Source organism: Trachurus trachurus, assembly GCF_905171665.1.
Source record: "Trachurus trachurus genome assembly, chromosome: 13".
In the NCBI taxonomy this organism is placed as follows: Eukaryota; Metazoa; Chordata; class Actinopteri; order Carangiformes; family Carangidae; genus Trachurus; species Trachurus trachurus.
The window spans coordinates 36,787,797-36,808,863 of record NC_139892.1 but is presented as its reverse complement, the minus strand read 5'-3'; the positions used below and the strand labels follow the sequence as shown (position 1 = coordinate 36,808,863).

The 21,067-nt window shown below is 42.8% G+C and overlaps 1 protein-coding gene across 1 annotated transcript; it reads left to right on the top strand.

The window, feature by feature from the left end:
• Positions 1 to 541: 541 nt before the first annotated feature.
• shkbp1 (SH3KBP1 binding protein 1) lies at positions 542 to 19,942 on the top strand. The gene is made up of 18 exons (XM_083984705.1): positions 542 to 714; positions 2,086 to 2,139; positions 2,363 to 2,408; positions 2,509 to 2,641; positions 3,068 to 3,148; positions 4,278 to 4,448; positions 4,551 to 4,641; positions 5,916 to 6,106; positions 7,254 to 7,369; positions 8,144 to 8,231; positions 9,391 to 9,507; positions 10,465 to 10,635; positions 11,936 to 12,091; positions 13,841 to 13,937; positions 15,934 to 16,118; positions 16,280 to 16,382; positions 18,652 to 19,575; positions 19,637 to 19,942. Exons 1-17 carry the CDS (start codon positions 656 to 658, stop codon positions 19,478 to 19,480), a joined length of 2,688 nt encoding a protein of 895 aa, XP_083840831.1. The 5' UTR covers positions 542 to 655; the 3' UTR covers positions 19,481 to 19,575; positions 19,637 to 19,942.
• The last annotated feature ends 1,125 nt before the right edge of the window (positions 19,943 to 21,067 follow it).

The window sequence follows — 21,067 nt, the reverse complement described above, 5'->3', positions numbered from 1 at the left end:
GGTTGTTTTTTAGCCAAGAGATGCTAGGTGGATGGCAGAGAGCCTCCATTCTCCCTAATCACAAGTAATTTACTATTTAACCATCATTTAGCCTACTCTGAAGCTAGTAAAATAGGTCTAGTTCCTTTAATAGCTACACATTGTCAGAATACATGAACATGTAATTGCCCCTGTTATTTTTTCATAATGATAACATTTTACAATTTTAATTATCTTTAAATTGAATTATTAAATAGGCTAAGCAAAGTGAGTGTGAGAGAGACATTTCATTGCTGCTGTGGTCTTAACTGGACCACAAGTCCAGAGTAGGCTACCACAACACTAAACACGACATTTTAGGTGTGTGCAAAATCAATCATAAAAGTACATGCTGGTGAGAAAGGCAGATGAGATTGTGTATTTATGTATTTATTTTTTTAGTAGCCTAAGTTGAGCTGAAGAACGGGTAGTCCAGTTCCAGTTCCAGCTGTGGCTCCGCTCCGTGGTTTCCGGGTGTTTCTTCTCCGTGGTCCATCGCGGGTTTTCCCTCGGTCTCGCTGCCCGACAGGAAGTTGGCTGGTGGGTAAAACAAGGACGGAAACTAAAATTCATCCTAAAAAAAATGGATTAAAAATTTAAAGCATTGTTACAGTTTTCAAGCTGCAGACTTCCTCCGATGATGTCTAACGCCATGAGGAGCGGGGACATCATCCACCTGAACGTGGGAGGGAAGAGGTGAGCAGCAGCAGGACGGTGTCTGTCTGCCCGGGGAGTGTCGGCTAACCCCGGCTAGCCTCTCGGCTAACGGAGCGACGTCCGTTATCGGACAGGTCCCATCAGCTCACCAGTGTTTTCCAAAGGGACTTTACTTTACTCCAAGACGGTTTATAAACAATCCATTTAATGAATTCAATAATCAATTTATTGAATATCTTTGCTTTACTGTAGCCTACAGCGTCGGACATCCCGTTGTCTCCATAGTAAACAGCTAACAACAACTGTAGCTTTACGGCTTTAACTGAACTCAACGGTCGTGTAGCTACAGTCACTAGTAGTAACGTTATTTCATCACCATGTTGTCCAGCCATAACGTTAACTTACGCTTCATAGACTGTCTAACTGGCTAACACAGGCATACAAATAGACATTACGGTATGTTTCTATTCAGTCAAGGCAGATAGGCAAGTTATTTAACTCGGTAAAGTAAAGTTAGGGTTGCGTTTAAGGTAACTAACGGGCTGGCTTGTGTCCGACGATGGAACTAGGGGAAATCGACTACAGCTAGGGTGCTGTAAGTTAACGCTGAGGTGGTCGTGTTTTCATTTAACTTAGGGACAGTCAGGAATTAAATACATTCACCGTGTTTTAAGAGTAACTTAGCCTACAAGCAGAGAGGCGTTTGGTCGGTGACTGTGTCCGACAATGGACACTCGACTCGTGATAACATCCCAGCACAACATTTAGCATCTCCGTTGCGTTTAGGGAAAGCGGCTGTGGTCCAGGGATCGACAGGGACAGGGACAGCGTTTTATTAACTAGTAGTACTCACTGAAATGATAAAGTACATGGCCGTAAAGGGGTCATTGCTATGTTCCCACAGCCTTAAATATGTTCCCACATTTCTAACTTTGTTGTCACTGAAAATTAGGCCCTATGTTCCCTCAGCCCTTTGGTCCCACCATTGGTTGGGTTTAGGCAATGAAGAAAAGAGTTGGTTAGCTAAGTTTAGTAAAAAGACCAGGTAGAGGCTAGACAGGCCAGATAGAGAGAGTCCAGATAGGTAGAGAGAGTCCAGTGGGAACATAGGGCCTCATTTTGAGAAAAATCTTACAACTGTGGGAACATAAGGCTGTGGGAACATAGGCATGGACCCGGCAAACATACTCAGGAAGAAACATGACAGTGACAGTTCAAATAAGGGGGGAAAAGAGGATGCTTTATATTTGGTCCACCAGGAAGTAGGGCTGAGTTCAGAGGAGGAAAACGGGGAATCTGTGACCTCTTTAAAACTCACATTAAAACGTATTTGTATGTTAACTTAGTTGTAATTTTGCCATTGAAAGAAAATTAGTAGAGTTTTTACAAGTAAATGTTGTTGTGTTTCAGGTTCAGCACCTCCCGACAGACCCTGACGTGGGTTCCTGACTCGTTTTTCTCCAGGTTAGTCAGCAGCTCTGCAGCAACAAACGCTGCTGATTGATTGGCTCGGATGAGGAGGGTCACATGACCGTGGCTCTGAGTTCTCTGCTACAGCAGATCACTGAAATAAACAGTAGATTGGGATTGATGGATGGATGTAACATTCAGTAAGATGATTAAAGTTTAAATGTATTCTGTGTGTGTTGCTGACGGCTGGATGTTTGCGTTTTGTTTTTGTCTGCAGTTTGTTGAGCGGCCGGATCTCGACTCTGAAGGATGAGACTGGAGCTGTGAGTACAGTGGTGCTGTTCTCCTGTAGTGGCATCATGATAACACTGCTGGAGGGTAATGGATGTTGTGTGTGTGTGTGTCCCTCCTATCCTACCACAGATCTTCATCGACAGAGACCCCTCTCTGTTTGCTACTATCCTCAACTTCCTGCGGACCAAAGAGCTGCACCCTCGCTCCATCAACGTGCACATGCTCATGCACGAGGCCGAGTTCTACGGCATCACGCCGCTGGGTGAGACCGCATAGATAGATAGATAGATAGATGGATGGATAGATAGATAGATAGATAGATAGATAGATAGATAGATAGATAGATAGATAGATAGATAGATAGATAGATAGATAGATAGATAGATAGTACTTTATTAATCCCATGGGAGGTTACCCTCAGGGAAATTGAGGTTCCAGCAAGCAGCACAGCACCGTTCATACATCATACATTAAAAAGGCACAGATAGATATAGAATATAAAAATAAATATAAAATATAAAGTGCAATCAGGGCTAGAACAACAGTAATAAATACATATAAGACTGTGAAGGACAGAAACTAACATATGTAGCTATCTCACTATCACTCTAGGACAGGATGTGTGTGTGTGTGTGTGTGTGTGTGTTGTGATGTGACATGAAGTGTGTTTTCCTGTGTCTGTTAACAGTGCGTAAGCTGCAGCTGTGTGACGAGCTGGACCGCTCCTCCTGTGGAAACGTGCTGTTCAACGGCTACCTGCCCCCACCAGGTACACCACCCTGCCCCCACACAGTGTTGGTCATGTTACTTTGAAAAAGTAATTAGTTATAGTTACTAGTTACTTTCCCCAAAAGGTTACTGAGTTAATAACTGAGTTACTACATGATAAAAGTAATTAATTATAAGAAAAGTAACTATTGCGTAGCTTAACCAACTCACTCTAAATGTATAATGTCCTACACTTATAATAGTATATTTTCTGATGGGACTTCTTGAGTCAAGTAATGGCTTAAAGGGATAGTTCAACATTTTGGCAAATTGGCCCATTGCCATAATCCCTATAGTCATAGCAGTAGGTTTGTTACCTTTATTTTTTGGTGCAAGCTGTTTTTAGAAAGGCGGAGCAGAGCCGCGAGTTGCTCAGAGCTACACTACGGAGGCTCATGGGATTTACTTTACTTTACTTTTACTTTATTTGTTTATTTGACTGGGACAGCGCACATCAATGTACATATAAGAAACATGTAAATGTGCCGGATTGTAGCATCGATGCTAATTTCCATCCGGAGTCCCAGAACATAAAAACAATACAGTAACAGGGGAACACAGTTATATACACGACATGACGAAGCAGACAACAAGGTAAAAAACAGGTCAGATAATCAGGCCAGCAATGGAACCTGGACAGTTTGGGAATAAAGTGCAAAGTGCAAAGTTTCTTGGTTTCCCTCATCAAACTCATCAAATACACAATCCAACAACTCCACAACGCTCTGGTGGACAAGTTGTGACCTGCACATTCACCACGCTATGAGAAAAAAACGGAATGTTACAAGACGGCGTTGTTTTAGAGGTAAATTGAGTGAGTTTGATGAGGGAAACCAAGAAATCCCATGAGCCTCCGTAGCGTAGCTCTGAGCAGCTCACGGCTCTGCTCCGTCGTTCTAAAAATAGACTATAGGGATTATAGCAATGGGCCAATTTGCCAAAATGTTGAACTATCCTTTTAACAGCACATTTTATTGTCATAACGGCGTGGTAACGGGGGAAACAGTAACTTTTTTGACTGAAAAAGTAGCAACGTTAGTAACTCTGTTATTTTAGAGGTCGTTATTCCCATCACTGCACACCACTCTGTCTCTCAGTCATGAATTGTTTCCGTGTGTGTGTGTTCCCAGTCTACCCGGCGAAGCGGCGGAACCGTCACAGCGTGGCCGGGTCGCAGCTCATGGGGGGGAGAGTCATGCCTGCAGAGAGAGCGCCGGTCAGACGCAGCAACACCATGCCCCCCAACCTGGGGAACTCTGGGATACTGGGCAGGGCCATCATGGAAGAGAGGCCGTCTGCAGGTAAACACAAACACACACACACACACACACGGACTAGGATTTAAAACGAAGTCTAATGATTGTATAAACACATTGAAAATTATTTTGTTTGTGTGTGTGTAGGTCAGTCATCAGACTCGGGCATGGTTCGGATCATCCTTGGTCATCACAACTGGATCGCTGTGGCCTATGCACAGTTTGTGGTCTGCTACAGGTACATGATGTCTTTGCTCCTGTTGTGAGTCTGTGTGTACAGCAGAGGTTGCACCAGACTGTTTCACTGTCTGTCATTTTGACTGGTAGGGTCTTACACATCCCATCATAACCTAGTTTTGTCCGTCATATTATTTCTTTTTACTTTTTATTGTGAAATACAATAAAAAATAAATAAATAAAAAAAAACATAGTGGACATAACATAGGTGTATGTACAAATTGTGAACAAGGTCTGTGTGTAATTCAGGTATAATATATAATATAAATGGTGGCTATAGCACTAACAGAGAAATTAATGAATGATTATAGTAATAGTAGTAATAATATAATATATATTTTCTTATTTTCTTACTTTCCTTCTTGCTATATTTCTTATCTGTGCTCTATACAACCCTGTAAATGTCCCCATCGTGGAATGAATAATGGATGATCTTATCTGCTCTTATGTCTAAAATAGATAAGAAAAATCAATAATGAAAAAAAAAGAAAAATCATGCCTCCTGCAAACTGTAGAGAGATGCACACAGCAGGTGGAGGACAATAATAACATGTTGACAGCATCAGAGCTGCTGTGACCTCATCTCCAGATTCTTCTCATTGTCATTAGTTCGTGGTGGTCGGAGCTTTTCTGACTGGTTCCTTTCACATTACATGTCCACAATGACCTCTTCACTGTTCAGAGTCAAAGAGCTTCTGGCACCAAACACATCTGGAGTTTGAACTGTGTCTCTTTAAGATGTGATGGGATGGTGTTAGGTAAAAGTTCAGTTTAGAAACATTGTGCTGTTGTGAATTAAAACACGTTCATTCAGACTTCAGTGGATCGATACGTCTGGACTGAGAACGCCAAAAATATGTAATAATGTAATACATTTTCATCTCATGATGTAATAACACTGCATTTTGTAATAATCTGCCACATTTTGTAATAAAATTCTTGAACGCAATGTGTAATAAACTTTGCCGTATTTTGTAATAAGTTGTTACATAATGCACCAAATTATTACATTTTGTTTCATTAGAAAAATGTAACACCCGCATTTTGTAATAATTCTGTGCATTACGTAACAACTTATTACAAAATGCAGCAAAGTTTATTCCATATTGCGTTCAAGAATTTTATTACAAAATGCAATGTTATTACATGAAAATGTATTATATTATTACATTATGCAGTGCTACACACCTGGTAGAACCTTGACTTCCCCTTTTAACTCCGTCTAACTTAACTTAATTTTCGTTTAACTGTGTCTCTGCGTTGTGTCTCCGTCAGGGTGAAGGAGTCCACCGGGTGGCAGCAGGTCTTCACCTCCCCTCGTCTGGACTGGGTGATTGACAGGGTGGCGCTCAACGCCAAGGTGATGGGCGGCTCGCTGGGAGACAATGACAAGATGGTGGCCGTGGCCTCTGTGACGGAGATCATCCTTTGGTCCATCTGTCCAGACGGCAACGGGAATGAGATTGGTATGACCTTTAACCTCCAAAGGTCAACTTCACTGTGACCTCTTGATATTCTCTCTCTCTCTCCAAAACACTTTTTTTGTGTGTGGTCTGACCCATGAGCGCTCTGTTTTCACATAGCAATGAGTAGGGATGGGAATGGGGATGTCACGATTACTTGTTTTCACAATTAACCGTGGTATTAAATACTGTCACTTTCCAAAAAAGATTATATTGGAAACACGGAGGCAGATGTGCACCAAAGTAAAGATAAATGAAAGAAATACTGGTCCATTTAACATAACGTACAATTGGTAGGAATTTAAATGTTAAAAAGCGTGTCATTTGTGATAAAAAATGTTTGGTATTTGGTATAGATGACAATTAATGATTTGAATATTTAAAACACTTCCTCTGGAGGATTAATCATTGGTTATATATTAAAGCAGAAGTAAGTGGTCCGGTCGTTTTCGCTAATGCTGCGTTCCAGGCAGGCTTTTGAAATCGTAAATTACAGCTTCAAGTCACAACTTACGACTTTGTAGCGTTCCAGGCAACCCACTCGTGTTTTTCCGACCTGTTTTACCGGTGAAAGTCACTATAACGGCCACTCGTAACTTCCGACCGGTGAACTCGTACCAGATCGAACTGGTACGACTTCACGGTCGGAAGATATAACTATTTAAGACTTATAATATATCACTTACTTCTGCTTTAATAGTAGATACTTTAGTGTAAATAATTAGTGATGTAATTTGTATTTTGACTATATTTGATTTTACACATTCATATGCTGTGAAATTAATTAATGTATAATAATTGTAATATTTCTCTGACAATAATCGTACAAAGAAAATCTATAATTGTGCCATATTTTATTTCATTAGGGGAAAAGTGGCACATTCTGCTGTTTATTTGAATAGGAAATATTAAAAGACAAAATGCAATTTACACATGGAAATCCCACAAGCCCCGCCCCCTCGACATGTCGACACTCTATTTTTTTTGTCGAGGGGAGCATGTGTTGAATGTCGGTGGTTTTGTCGACAAAAAGTCCCATCTCTAGTAATGATGAGTACTGAGCATTGCGTTGCTGGCACGGTGACATCAGTGTTATTGTTCAGTGTTGTAACCTGCAGTGTGAACAACAAGGTGTGCGTCTGTCCTGCAGGTGTCTTCAGTCTCAACGTGCCGGTGGAGGCTCTCTTCTTCGTGGGTAACCAGCTCATCGCCACCAGCCACTCAGGGAAGGTCGGAGTGTGGAACGCTGTCACCAAACACTGGCAGGTGGGCGGAGACTCACTCTGTGTCGAAAAGACTTTTTTAAAATTAGGGCTGGGCGATGAGGCCAAAAAAACAAACAAGATTTTTCACAACAAAGCTGATTCACGATTTAAATTTATTTTTCTCCCCTACTTCAAATCAGTCTGCAGATGGCAGAGAGACATTGTTCAAACAAGTTTGAACTTTATTCTGTTTAGATTTTCCCCTCTGGGGGCGTGATCAGAAACAACAGGGCCAAAAGAAGAGCTGGCAGGCTGCTGTTGTAAACAATAAGTATGTAACTGTTCAGTGAGCTTCTGCTTTCAAACTGACAGTGACACGATGCGTCACGCAGCTGCTTTGCAAACTTTGTAAGAGTTCAATCCAATCCACTGTATTTATGAAGCACAATTTAAGATAAACACAAAGGTTTCCAAAATAAACACAATAAAAGCATAATAAAAAGATAAAATACTAAAGATAAAAAAAACACAATAAAAAAGGAGCCTCTGCTGCTCCTCTCCCTTCAGCCTGGTGTTTGGCTGCACTTTGTATTAAAACAGTTCAACATGTGAAGATCTAACCTCCCAGCTGTAGCAGTGTGTACAAGATCGTCAAAAAAACCAAAACATAATTAATCGATTGATGGCTCAGCCCTGTGTTGAATCTGATCTGTTCAGGTCTGGATTCTCTCACTGACACTGAACGATCCACTGCAGATGTGTTCTGGAGGATTTCTAAACTAAAGGGTTGAGCTGTTAAACACTCAGTGTCGTGTCCTCTGTTGTCTCTGTGCAGAACCAGGACGTGGTTCCCATCAGCAGCTACGACACGGCCGGCTCCTTCCTCATCCTGGGCTGCAACAACGGATCCATCTACTACATAGGTAAAGACACTACAGGAACTACAGATGCTTCTGTCAGAGGGTCAGTTCACCACCTTAGTCCAAACTACAATATGGTGCAACAAGCTGAAGTTTTGCTGAGACATTGGTGGTATTCAGAGGATGAACCTCAGCGACTTTGGTAATCCTGACCTTTGACCTCACTGGATGGATCGGCACTAAATTCAGTTCAGATGTTCATGGGCCCAGATCATCAATTTTTATATAATTATATATATATATATTATTAATTATAAACGTGCGTAATGTGAAATGTCTGGACTCTGGATGGATTAGTTTAGTAGTAGTAACTGTCATCACACAGGACATAGACACACAAGCTGATAATAAATATATACATTCTAGATCAGTGGTTCTCAACGTGGGGTCCGGGGACCCCCAGGGGTCCTTGAGAGGGTTGAAGGGGGTCCCCAACCTTTTCTTGAAATTTTACCAGTTTTTTCTAGAAGGTTTTTATTTTTTATTTTTTAGCACCTTTTCTAGAATTTTTTGAAAAACCTTTTTATTTTTTGAGAATTTTTTAAAAAACTTTTTTCTAGAATTTTTTTTACTTTTTTTATTTTTTACTTTTCTTACAAGAAGTTTTACCACTTTTTTTTTCTAATTTTCTTTTTACTTTTTACTTACCTGAATTTTTACCAGTTCTTCCTAGAAATGCTAAAACATTTTCGGAGAAATTGTATCACTTTTTTCCAGAAATGTCTCTATAATATTTCCAAAAATTCACGCCATTGGCCCTAATTTAAATGTTCAAAAAAGTAACATTCTTCAGTCTCAGAACAAATATTTGTGTATTTCTGGTGTTTACTTCAAAATCTGGTCCAATGGGGGTCCGTGGTCTAATTTGTGTCAATTTAGGGGTCCTTGATATAAAAAAGTTTGAGAACCACTGTTCTAGATAACACAAAATGCTACTTTATATGATGATAATGACTGAAAAGGTTTAGACTGAAACATAATACTTACATTTGCCTATCCTACATAAAACCCTAACTTAAGCTACAGCCTAAAAAAAAAAAAGTTGGATTTAAAATCAAGTGGATCCCTGTAGGATCGATTGTTATCTGCAAATCATGAGTAAAGATTAGTTTGAAGTGAGAATCCCTGCTGTGACGTCCCTGTTTGTCTCTTTGTTTGTCAGACGTCCAGAAGTTTCCTCTGAGGATGAAGGACAACGACCTGCTGGTGACGGAGCTGTACAGAGACCCCACCGAGGACGCCATCACCGCCCTCAGCGTCTACCTCACCCCCAAAACCAGTACGCAGCCGCTCAGCAGCTTCACTGACGCTCTGATCACACTGATCTGATGTTCACAGCTGGATCCACAGCACCACAGCACCCAACTCACTGGAGCTGCTGTTTGTTGATAAACAGGGTTCTTACGGATCCTTAAAAAGTCTTAAAAGGCATTGAATTCATTAATCTAAAAACAAGGCCTTAATTGGTATTAAAATGTCTTAAATCAATTTTTCAAAGGTCTTAAAAATGTTAACACTTGATAAGTGGGATTTTATGGTTGTAATTAGTCTCAAATCTCAAAATAATTGGTAACGTTCCGACATAGAGAAGTTAGTGGCGGCCGTCACCGCTAAATCTCTCACCGCCACCAGCTCCCGAGTCAGTTTTTTTTTTTTTTTTTTTTCTGACTTTTTATGCATTTATTATGAAAGACAGCTGCGGAAAACTCGTGCGAGTTTGTAGTTTTCACCAAAGTCCGTACTTTTAATGGAAACACACAGAACTCAAATTTCTTTTAATGCGCAATTCCCAGTTATTTTAATCACTTTGGATGGAAACATACGAACGAGCAAACGTGTCCTTTTTAGTTCATCATCTCCTCTCCACAACTATACAGCTGTTAAATGATGTCACTCCCCCCAATTATTCATGTAGCAGTCGCTTTACCTTGGACCACATAGGAAAGTGGGTAAAATTGTCCCTAACCCTATGTATGTGGTGACATTTTTTCTTTTTTTGTGTTTATTATGAAGTCGGTCTTAAATTTCATTTCAAGTGGCATTAAAAATGTCTTAAAAAGTCTTAAATTTAACTTGGCTTAAGCTGTAGGAACCCTGGATAAAGGAAACAAAGTGTCACAACAAGTTATCAGTCTGTTCTGGTGCTGGTATCAAATAGTATGAAACAATGAATCTAATGAGAGATGGTATTATTGGATTCATGTGGTGACCGTCTTGTGTCTGTTCCATCCACCAGGCGACAGCGGGAACTGGATTGAGATTGCGTACGGGACCAGCTCCGGGACGGTCCGAGTCATCGTCCAGCATCCAGAGACCGTGGGCTCGGGGCCGCAGCTCTTCCAGACCTTCTCCGTCCACCGCAGCCCCGTCACCAAGATCATGCTGTCGGAGAAACACCTCATCTCAGGTCTGAGTCTGAGTGACGCTGCATTCACACCGAGTCCGGCAGACGGCTCTTTTTAGTGGACGAGAGAACGACGGCAAAACTTGGGGCAGGAAAGAATTGATTGATTGATTTAACTTTAATATCCCCAAGGGGGCAATTCAGTGTACAACAGCAGTTGGCACAATAAACACACCAGATACAACACATAAAGTAGAAATAAATAGATAGAAATACATCGTATATTAATACATAACGGTACAAGAAATAGAAATACCAGCATACATCATAAAAATTATTACCTACCAGTCACATCAAATCATCGTCGATGTCAACGGCAAACGGTGATGCCGCCCAGAGTTAAAATATTTAAACCCTCCTGTCGTCCTTCTGGGTCAAATTGACCCAATCTGTTCCCATCCTCCATCCTTCCTTCTTTCCTTCCTTCCTTCCTTCCTTCCTTCTTTCCACAATCTTTCCTTCCTTCTCGTCGTCCTTCCTTCCTCTTTTGATCCAATTGACCTGATCTGTTCCCTCCCTCCATCTTTCCTTCCTTCCTTCCTTCCTTCCTTCCTTACTTCCTTCTCGTCGTCCTTACTTCTTCTTCCTTCCTCTTTTGATCCAATTGACCTGATCTGTTCCCTCCCTCCATCTTTCTTTCCTTCCTTTTTCCCTTCCTTCTTTCCCTTCTTCTTCCTTCCTTGAATGAATCTGTTCCCTCCCTCCACCTTTCTTTCCTTCCTTTTCTTCCTTTTTCCCTTCCTTCTTTCCACAATCCTTTTCCCCTTCCTTCCTTCCTTCCTTCCTTCCTTCCTTCCTTCCTTCCTTCCTTCCTTCCTTCCTTCCTTCCTTCCTTCCTTCCTTCCTTCCTTCCTTCCTTCCCTTCATCCTTATTTCTTCCTTCCTCTTTTGACCCAATTGACCCAATCTGTTCCCTCCCTCCTTCTGTCTTTCCTTCCTTTTCCCTTTCCTTTTTTCCTCCCATCTTTCCCATTGTCCTTCCTTCCTTCTTTCCCTTCATCCTTCCTGCCTTCCTGCCTTCCTTCCTTGACCCAGGAGCACAACAGGAGGGTTAAACTTTTGCCGTCCAACGCGATGGAATTACGCCATCACCATAGCAATACCTGTGTATCGTTTTGCCGTCTTGCCGTTCTGTTGGACCCGTTGATGTTTTTCGCTTTCCGTTCTGTGGTTTGCCGTCTGCCGTCCGCCAGATTCCATGTGAATGCAGCGTAACAGCAGCGTTCAGAGATTGTTGTCATGATTGTCGCCGTCTTCTCTCCTCCACACCTGACCTGCCAACTGCGTCTCTTCTTCTTCTCAGTCTGCGCGGACAACAACCACGTGCGGACGTGGACGGTGACGCGGTTCAGAGGGATGATCTCCACCCAGCCGGGCTCCACGCCGCTCACCTCCTTCAAGATCCTCAGCCTGGACGATGTGGACGGACACGGGGGCTGCAGCGCCGGCACGGAGATAGGTAACACACCCTCACACTGAGAGTCAGAGTCCCAGCTGATGCTTTCATTGTGTCTATTCTAGGGCTGCAGCTATCGATTCTTTTTGTAATCGATTCATCTAGCACTTTATCGATCGATTAATCGGATAATTTTTTTTTGCGTTTTTAAACAACCAAAACAACAAAAATGATGTGGCTTCGAATGATCAAGCATTTGGCTTTTTTTATTGGCTCCAAAAAGCCCATTTATTGCAAGTGCAATAAGTAGGTAACAACACAGTTAACTTACTGTAAATTTAAACATACAACATTACAAATAAGGATTGCACATTTGCTCCTTCTGAAAAGACCAAAGAATATAAAATATCAAGCCAAACAGGTTAACAATATAAAATGTATATATAAAAAAAACAAATGTAAATAATACAATTATAAGTCAAGACTGGTGTGTTTCCTTAACAACGGTCCGTGTGGAACAATATCCCTGCGCGTCATAGGAATATAACGAAGCTTCGAGGCAGAGTTTTTGCCTCAAGCTATTTTTTGTAATCGAGTTAATCGAGTAACTTGATGAATCGTTTCAGCCCTAGTCTATTCGCAACACAGTCACTGAATAAAACCAGAAGTATCTTACTGGTGTCTTACCTTTATCAGCATTGCTTGGACCAAACTGCAACCAGTTCTAATGTTGCAAGAATGAGCAGTGAGAATCGTTGCCTTTTCTCCTCCAAGAAGTCACTCACTAGCTTTGTTTCATAATCTATCAGATTAATAACCTCCAAACTGCTCAATTTGTATATGGTTCTTTTAACAAAACAGCATCCCAGCTCCGGCCCCCACAATCGCAAACTGTTTCATCTCAATTCAAGATCTCCTACAGAGGTTCCAAGATATGAGAACACTTTATTAAACTCTCTCTCAAGTGTCATTTAAACAATCTGTGAAACATATCTTAATCTATTCATAGTTTAATAATCTGTTTTCTAGTTTGTAATAGCTTGATGTGTGTGGGTCAGTGACAAATAACGGTTACAAAGATGAGCAATTCAGAAATATCTTTAATCATTGCTTTAAAAGCATGCATCAGAGTTGTTAAAATGTACATGTTGGTTTTATGTCATTTGAAATGACATTTGATCCTTTTTTAAAAAAACAAAAGTAAGACTGACTGGCCCTGAAAATGTCCAACGGTGTAACCGCAAAGGAATGATATTTTATCCCAAGTGTACTTCTAAAAAATATACTTTCTTCTGAAAAAATGTAATTGAAATAGTTTTTTAGCTGTGTTTCTATCTTTAAATTTTAATGCATTTTGGTAATACTGGGCAGGACATATCTGAAAAACACAGCTTTTTTTCTAAATTATGTAACAAATTATAAAAATGTTGTTAAGAAACATGGTGTTGCATTACAAAAGTGAATGACATTTATTCCACACTTGAAGTCCAGATTTATTTTCCATTTGTCCATTTTTTATGCCTTATCAGATAAGTCCTCTTGTCAAGCCCCTTGAGGTTTTTTTTTCATGTCTACTTTGTCCAGTGTTTTTCTTTAATGTTAATTATATTACCTGCTTTTTAATATGTGCTAAATAAACAAAACAAAACAAACTGGAGTAAAGCACTTGAGAACTGATCCGTCTTAATAAATATTCCCTCAGAAATAACCGTCCCTGTAATGCAGCTTTTGTCCAGCAGAGGTCCCACTGTAATGAGTGTGTTTGGGACAGACGATGACAGTGTGTGTGTGTGTGTGTGTGTGTGGTTTCAGGGCCGTACGGCGAGAGAGACGACCAGCAGGTCTTCATTCAGAGAGTGGTACCGGACACTGACAAGTTGTACGTCAGACTGTCGTCCAATGGGAAGAGGTGAGTGGCACCGTGAGAGAGAAAAAGATGCTGGAACTTTTGAAAGAGCTGCGAATGAGTGGATATTACACTCTGCTAGGGTTGTTTGGTATACCGGTACTAGATTGGTACCGGGGTGCTGACGCATTTAAAAAGGTACCATACTGCGCTTAGATGGGACCGGTACTTTCATTTTGCGCCGCCGGCAGCGGTGACGTCGCCACGTGAAGTCGAACGATATTGCGTTGATGGGGGATCAATTTCAGGGGTGCAAACTTGTCACCTTTCGGCGAAATTCGCCGTTTTGGATCCCAAATTGGTCATTTGTGTGATTCGTGTAAATCCGCAATAAAAAAAAATTTGAGAGGGGGGGGGGTCCGGCGAGGCAAGCCGAGCCAATGCACCTGTCTCTTTAAGGCGCATGCACCTTATCTGGATGACAACGAGTGGTGGCAGCGCTGCTTCTGTCCTGTCCAGCAATACACACCTGAAGCTTCACTTTTAATACAGACTAACTAACGCGACTTTTTGAGCACGGCGAGTCGGAGCAAGAAGATGCGCCAGCAGTGTTGTGTAGGTCTGCTGTATGGGACCGCGTGTGTGTGATGCTCGCGATCGCGGCCAATTAGCGATTAGCGCGTTTAGCATTTATTAGCTGCAGTGTCTCCCTCTTCTCTGGAGGAGGGTCTGGCGAGCGAGACTAGCTCCAGTGCGACCTGTGCAGCTGCAGCAGCAGCAGCAGGAGGAGGAGGAGGTTGACTGACTGTGGCAGGACACCTCTGCCTCTGTTTCACTTTATGTTGCTGGTAAATAATGTGGTTGTAAAAGTAGGCTAGTAGGCTAAAGTTAAATTATTTTGTATGCACTAATTAAAGGGGCAGAGCTTTACATTTTAGCTTTTATATTTGATAAGATATATTTTTTGTAAGAACCACAATTAATAAATATAGGTTATATATTTCAGTGAATATCTAATTGTTCTTAGCATTTGTTAGATAACTTTATTTGCCCAATAAATTAAAACATGATGGAACTATCAATGTCTCCTCTCTTGCCACCAGATCACCTACTTTTAACCTCAGACTGTCACATTGATGTATCAGATGTCAGACTGCCTCATTCTTTAAGTTTTAACCTGAATATACAAGACATGATTGATTTTCCCAACGATCAAAGTATACGAAACCGAACCGAAAACCATGACCACAAAACCGTGAACCGAACCGTTTGCTTGAACATCTTTTAAATACATATTGCCGCTTAATATGTTTTACGTAACCTATGGCATTTTTAAGCTTCATGTATGTTATTGGACAGAAAGAGCAGCGCTGCCTCGGAGCATAGCCTACGTACAGAAAACACATTTACATCAATAAATAAATGTTTCACAATGAACCAATCAGTCTGTATTAAATTTTATTTAGTTTGAAGGCAAGGTTTGCAAGGTTCATCTGATGGACATCAAGGGACAGATTCTCCAAGTTTTGCACAGCTTTTGCTCATGCTAAACCTGCACAGGCTGAAGACCCCCTTCACATGTTTCAAAACCAAACACAGAGAGACAGATTGTGCAGGTTTAACAGGAGCAAAAGCTGTGCAAACCTGAGTAAATCTGGACCCTAGTCTCATGCTAAAATTGACTGTAAATTCACCTTTAAAGTTGGTTTTTAAAAAAAATTCCCCGGGGAGCATGCCCCCGGACCCCCCTAGAGGGTCGGTATCTTGTCACCTTTTTTACCCCTGATGAGTTTGCACCCCTGCAATTTGATCAATTTGGTCTACATATGGGAAACAAATAGGTGTGTGTTTCAGTAAAATGAACGTTTGTGTTTCATTCTATAAACTACTGATAACAATTTCTCCCCAAAATTACAACTGGTCAAAATAACAAAAAAGATGCAGTGTTTTCAGACCTCAAATAATGCAAAGAAAACAAGTTCGAGCCGGTACCAAAATGTTGGTATCGTGACAACACTACACTCTGCTCTAACTGTGTGTGTGTGTGTGTGTGTGTCAGGGTGTGTGAGGTGCGCTCGGTGGACGCCACCTCCATCACCTCCTTCATGGTCCACGAGTGCGAGGGCTCGAGCCGCATCGGCTCCCGGCCCCGCCGCTACCTGTTCAGCGGCCACGGCAACGGCAGCATCCAGATGTGGGACCTGACCACCGCCATGGAGATCGCCGGCAAGGTGGACATCAGAGGTCAGGCTGCTCCGCCCACACTCACACAACTTTATTGTTCACCCATGTCACCACCACACAGATCACAGGGTCTAACTGTTACCCAAACACCTGTATGTGTATGTGTCTCTGTTGAGTTGTGTGTGTGTGTTTGACGTGGCCTCTGATTGGTTGTCTCGCAGCGCTGGGTGGACCAACGGAGGAGGAGCTGCTGGAGCTGTTGGACCAGTGTGACCTGGCCCTGACCAGAACACCTGACAGTACACCCAGAGCCTCTACCTGCAGGTATACACACACACACACACACACACACACATACACACACAGTGCCATGAAAAAGTATTTGCCCCTTCATGATTTCTTACTTTTTTGCAGATTTGTCACACTTCAACGTTTAAAACAAATGTTAATATTAGACAAAGATAACCCAAGTAAATATAAAATGCATCTTTTGGGAAACATTCAAACCTACCTGGTCCTATGTGAAAAAAGGTAATTACCCCCCTTGTTAAATCATAGTGATAAACCACATTTTTAGGAAAGCTGAGTTCAGTGTCACTGTCTACACCCAGGCCTGATCACTGCCATCCCCGTTGAATCAAGAAACCACTTCAGTAGAACCTGTCTGACAAAGTGAAGGAGGCTGAGAGATCTCAAACAGCAGCTCATTATGCTGTGATCTAAAAAAAATTCAAGAACAGATTTTTTTCATCTGTTCTTGATTTTTTTTTTTTCCCAGATGGTTTTAGATGGTTAATCCCAGTTAATTCAGGATTTAACAAGTAGTAACAGGTAGGTTTGGATAGGTTTTTTCCCTTAATTAATAAAAACAAATGAAATCATTTAAAAACTGCATTTTATAAATTTACTTGGGTTGTCTTTGTATGATATTAAAATTTGTTTGACGATCTTGAACATTTAAGTCGGACACATATGCAAAAAAGTAAGAAATCAGGAAGGGGGCAAATACTTTTTCATGGCACTGTACTAGTGCTGCACGATTTGATAAAAATGTGCGATTGCGATTATGGTGGAAAATATTGCGATTTGCGATTGCGATTACGATATTGTAAATTAATGCTGTGAGGAATCTATTTGCTTGATTATCAAGCACAGCACAGGAAATAACCATATTTTAGGAGTGTATTTCTCAAATAATAAGTGTTTCCTTACAGTATCTTTGTATTAAATAAAAATAGGTAACTTTTTGTGCAGTTTCATAGTCTACTGCAATGCCATCATTTATTACAATGCCTTTCTCCCCCCTCCCTCCTCTCACAGCACACAGATACACAGGTAACACAGAGACAGACAGACAGACACACACACAGACACGCACGCGCGCGCACACACACACACACACACACACACACACACACAACGGAGGAGACGAGAGGAGACGGCAAATGAGTGTGGCTGTTACCGTAAAGTAAAATAAAAAATAAATTTTAAAAAAGACAGTTAAAAGAAAACCAAACACCGGAGCTTTCTGGGCGTTCGCCCCAACAGGCATATACCTCCTCGTTTTTTAAACGCACTGCACATGTTGCGGAGGAGAACACAGTTCGCTCCGTGACGCTAAAGCTCCACACCTGCTGTAATCACGGGGAGACGGTCCTGCAGCACACGGAGCGCTGTCTGCCAGCTGGGTAGTCACGTGATCAGACCTGCTGGTCACATGACTACTGACGGAGTCTGCTATGCTGCACACATTAGCGGCTCCTCCGCACACTACAGGAGTTAAAGTCCCGTTTACAGGCTCACGCGGTCGCACATTTATCGCCAATCGCACTCTTTCGTGCGATTACGTAATCGCACGGCGTGACATCGCGATTGCGATTGCGATTAGATTAATCGTGCAGCACTACACTGTACATATAATTCTGTTGGTTCTGCCTTTGGCCTGACTCATAGTTTGAGTCAGTCGCTGGAAATGATTAATAATGATTGTTGATGATGATGATGGTGATGATGTGTGCTTAGTTGCTTGTAATATTGTTAAAGGGATAGTAGCATTTTTTTTTAAAGTGGGGTTGTATGATCTCCAAATAGCCCCTAAGTACTTTAATTGCAGTAGAAGACTCTCTGCACTCCTCCCGTTAGCAACGCCAGCCCATAATAGCCCTGCCCAGAGATTTACAACATACAGTGTTGTGAACAGACCCAAAGAAACGGCCTATTTTCACGGCCTAAAAGAGGTTTTACCTGAAAAAAAAAATACACAGTTCCATTGTTTGCTATAATATAATTTTTTCCAGCCCTTCAAAGTGCAGGAAAAACACAGTTTTTATTTGGAGCTAACCCGCCAAAATGTATTAAACAATTATTTATATACTATTAAAAAGAAATTCAGTAAAATTAATACTTTTATTCTGCACCCCTCTAGACATTCTGTGGATGCATTATTTTTGAAAAATGTATCCTTTTGATGAAAAAGTTGTAGCTATGACCTTTAATGTTAACCTCCTCATCATCATCACACCACTTTGTTTCTGACACTTTGATGAGTTGATGTTTGGTGCTGATGCTGCTGTTGTCGACTTCCTGTCTCCAGTCTTCACTCTCAGCTCAGCGACGGCTGCAGGTCGGAGCGCCTTCACTCGGCGGCGGGAGGACGAGGCCTGGCCGGAGCGTGCAGTTCGTCGGCCTCGCTGTGCGGCAGCCTCCCCCGACACGCTCCGGCTCCGCCCCCGATCCCGCTCGCCAAGCCCGCCGCCGCCCCCCGAGAGCCCAACTTCTCGGCCGGAGGACTCGGGGCCGGACCGCCGAGTCTGGCCATCCCCGCCTACGGCCACAGCCACGGCTCGGCCTGCAGCCCCCGCCCCCAGCGCCACCTGGACCGGGACCGGGAGAGGGAGAACGGCTCGGTCCGGCGGGGCAGCTTCGTGGAGCGCTGCCAGGAGCTGGCGAAGGGCTCGGAGGCGGCCGGGGGGTCCGGGTTCGGGGTGCTGGCGGGGTCGGACGGCGTGCGGCGGAGCTTGGCCGTGTGCAGCGAGTTAGAGGCCCGGTTCAGCCACCGGACCCCCACCACCTTCTCCGTGTCGCCCAGCGCTCGCCATCCCCCCGGGACGCCCTCGTCATCATCATCGCTCTCCTCATCATCTCCGTTATCCTCGTCCTCGTCGTCGCAACGCAGAGCCACGCCCTCTTCCCCGACAAGCCCCGCCCCCTCGGCCCTCGTCAGCCCGACGCGGGCTCAGACCCCCGTTTCACCTCACCACCACCACGCCGCCGCCGCTGCCGTGGCGACCGCCGATGTCCCAGCGTCGCCCGAGAGAGCCACGAGTCCAGACAGCCCTGCTGCCGCCGCCGCCACCGCTGCTGCTGCTGCTGCCGCCCCACCCACCAGCCCCAAGCCGCACATGAACGAGACCAGCTTCTGATTGGCCGATACGACTGCAGCTGGGAGCGAATCAGAGGAGAGACTGAGAAACTGAAATAACTCAGATGGAGTCGGTCAGAGCCGAGGCGGAGTCGAGTCGTGACCCGGTTGAGAATTCTGTGCTGCATCCTGAAGATAAATAAAGGGGCGGGTCAAGTGAGTGCTGATCTGCTGCCATGGCTACCACATGTGGGATGGCGGTTTCCAGGATCAAGACTTAACGAAACAATGTCAGAAACGGAGCAGAACCACCGGAGACTGGTCTGAACCGGTCTGAACCGGTCTGAACCGGTCTGAACTGGCCTGAACCGGTCTGAACCGGTCTGAACCGTTCTATTGAAGCTGCACTGATCAAGACTTCTTACATTATTAATCAACCAATTAACTCAAAGGGCTTATTGGTAGTTCTGAACCTAGTAACCGTTTGCTTAACCCCCATTCCAGAGCTGTATGGTTTAAAGGGATAGTTCAACATTTTGGTAAATTGGCCCATTGCCAAAATCCCTATAGTCATAGCAGTAGGTTCGTTGCCTTTATTTGTCGGTGCAAGCTGTTTTTAGAACGGCGGAGCAGAGCCGTGAGCTGCTCAGAGCTACGCTACGGAGGCTCATTATGGGATTTCTTGGTTTCCCTCATCAAACTCATCAAATACACAATCCAACAACTCCACAACGCTCTGGTGGACAAGTTGTGACCTGCACATTCACCACGCTATGAGATAATAACAGAACTTTATGAGACAGAGTTGTTTTTGAGGCAAATGCAGAGACTGCTTGCTGCAAAAACAATTAAAGGTAACGAACCTACTGCTATGACTATAGGGATTATGGCAATGGGCCAATTTGCCAAAATGTTGAACTATCCCTTTTTAAGCAACTGTGGCTAATTCACCATCAACATTCACAGTCATTTATAAAACAGTGGATCATTAATTTCAGGTACAAAGACACAAGTGGAAACATAACAACAGAGATCAGTGTTGTTGTCGAATCACACACAGTTCTATGTGAAGAAATATTGGAAATTATGAAATATTTATAGAAACATCAAAACACATGTGGAAGCTTTGACAGACTTGGAGACAGAATAAAAGCTGGGATAGGAAAAAAAAAAAAAAGTTTCTGTCCACCAGTATTAGGTGGGAAACTGTGTCTCTCCGCCTAAAACTGAAGATCCACTGTTTCATAACTCACTTTGGGTTTCCATGATGGCAGATTTGTGTCCAATCAGGAGGAAGGACCACCAGCTCAGACTGCCGGTGCTGCTGCTGTGGGAGTCGAGACACTGTGGGAGCATTTATCAGCTTTAAAAGAGCCAGATGTTTCCTCTCAGGAGCTGCTGGAGACCAAACACACTGAGCTGCCGTGTCCTCGGCTTCTCCTACTGACACTGAACTGTGTTTACTTTGCGTCTGTAGCATTTTGATAAACCAACAAACAGACTCTTTCTATCTAACCAGAGCCTTTTCTATTCTGCTTCTCTTCTCACTGTGATTTTAACGAAAACAAAAAGGTTTTTATAGAAGCTTTATATTTTAAATTTGTATGTTTAAAAACTTGTTCAGCAAATTGTAATTTAATTAATTTCA

Excerpts from the sequence above, each read along its gene's own strand:
- shkbp1 (XM_083984705.1), top strand. The coding sequence starts at position 656 with ATGATGTCTAACGCCATGAGGAGCGGGGACATCATCCACCTGAACGTG. Across the intron at positions 2,140-2,362 it reads CCTGACTCGTTTTTCTCCAG|TTTGTTGAGCGGCCGGATCT; the intron begins GTTAGTCAGCAG and ends TTTTGTCTGCAG. Across the intron at positions 4,642-5,915 it reads CAGTTTGTGGTCTGCTACAG|GGTGAAGGAGTCCACCGGGT; the intron begins GTACATGATGTC and ends TGTCTCCGTCAG.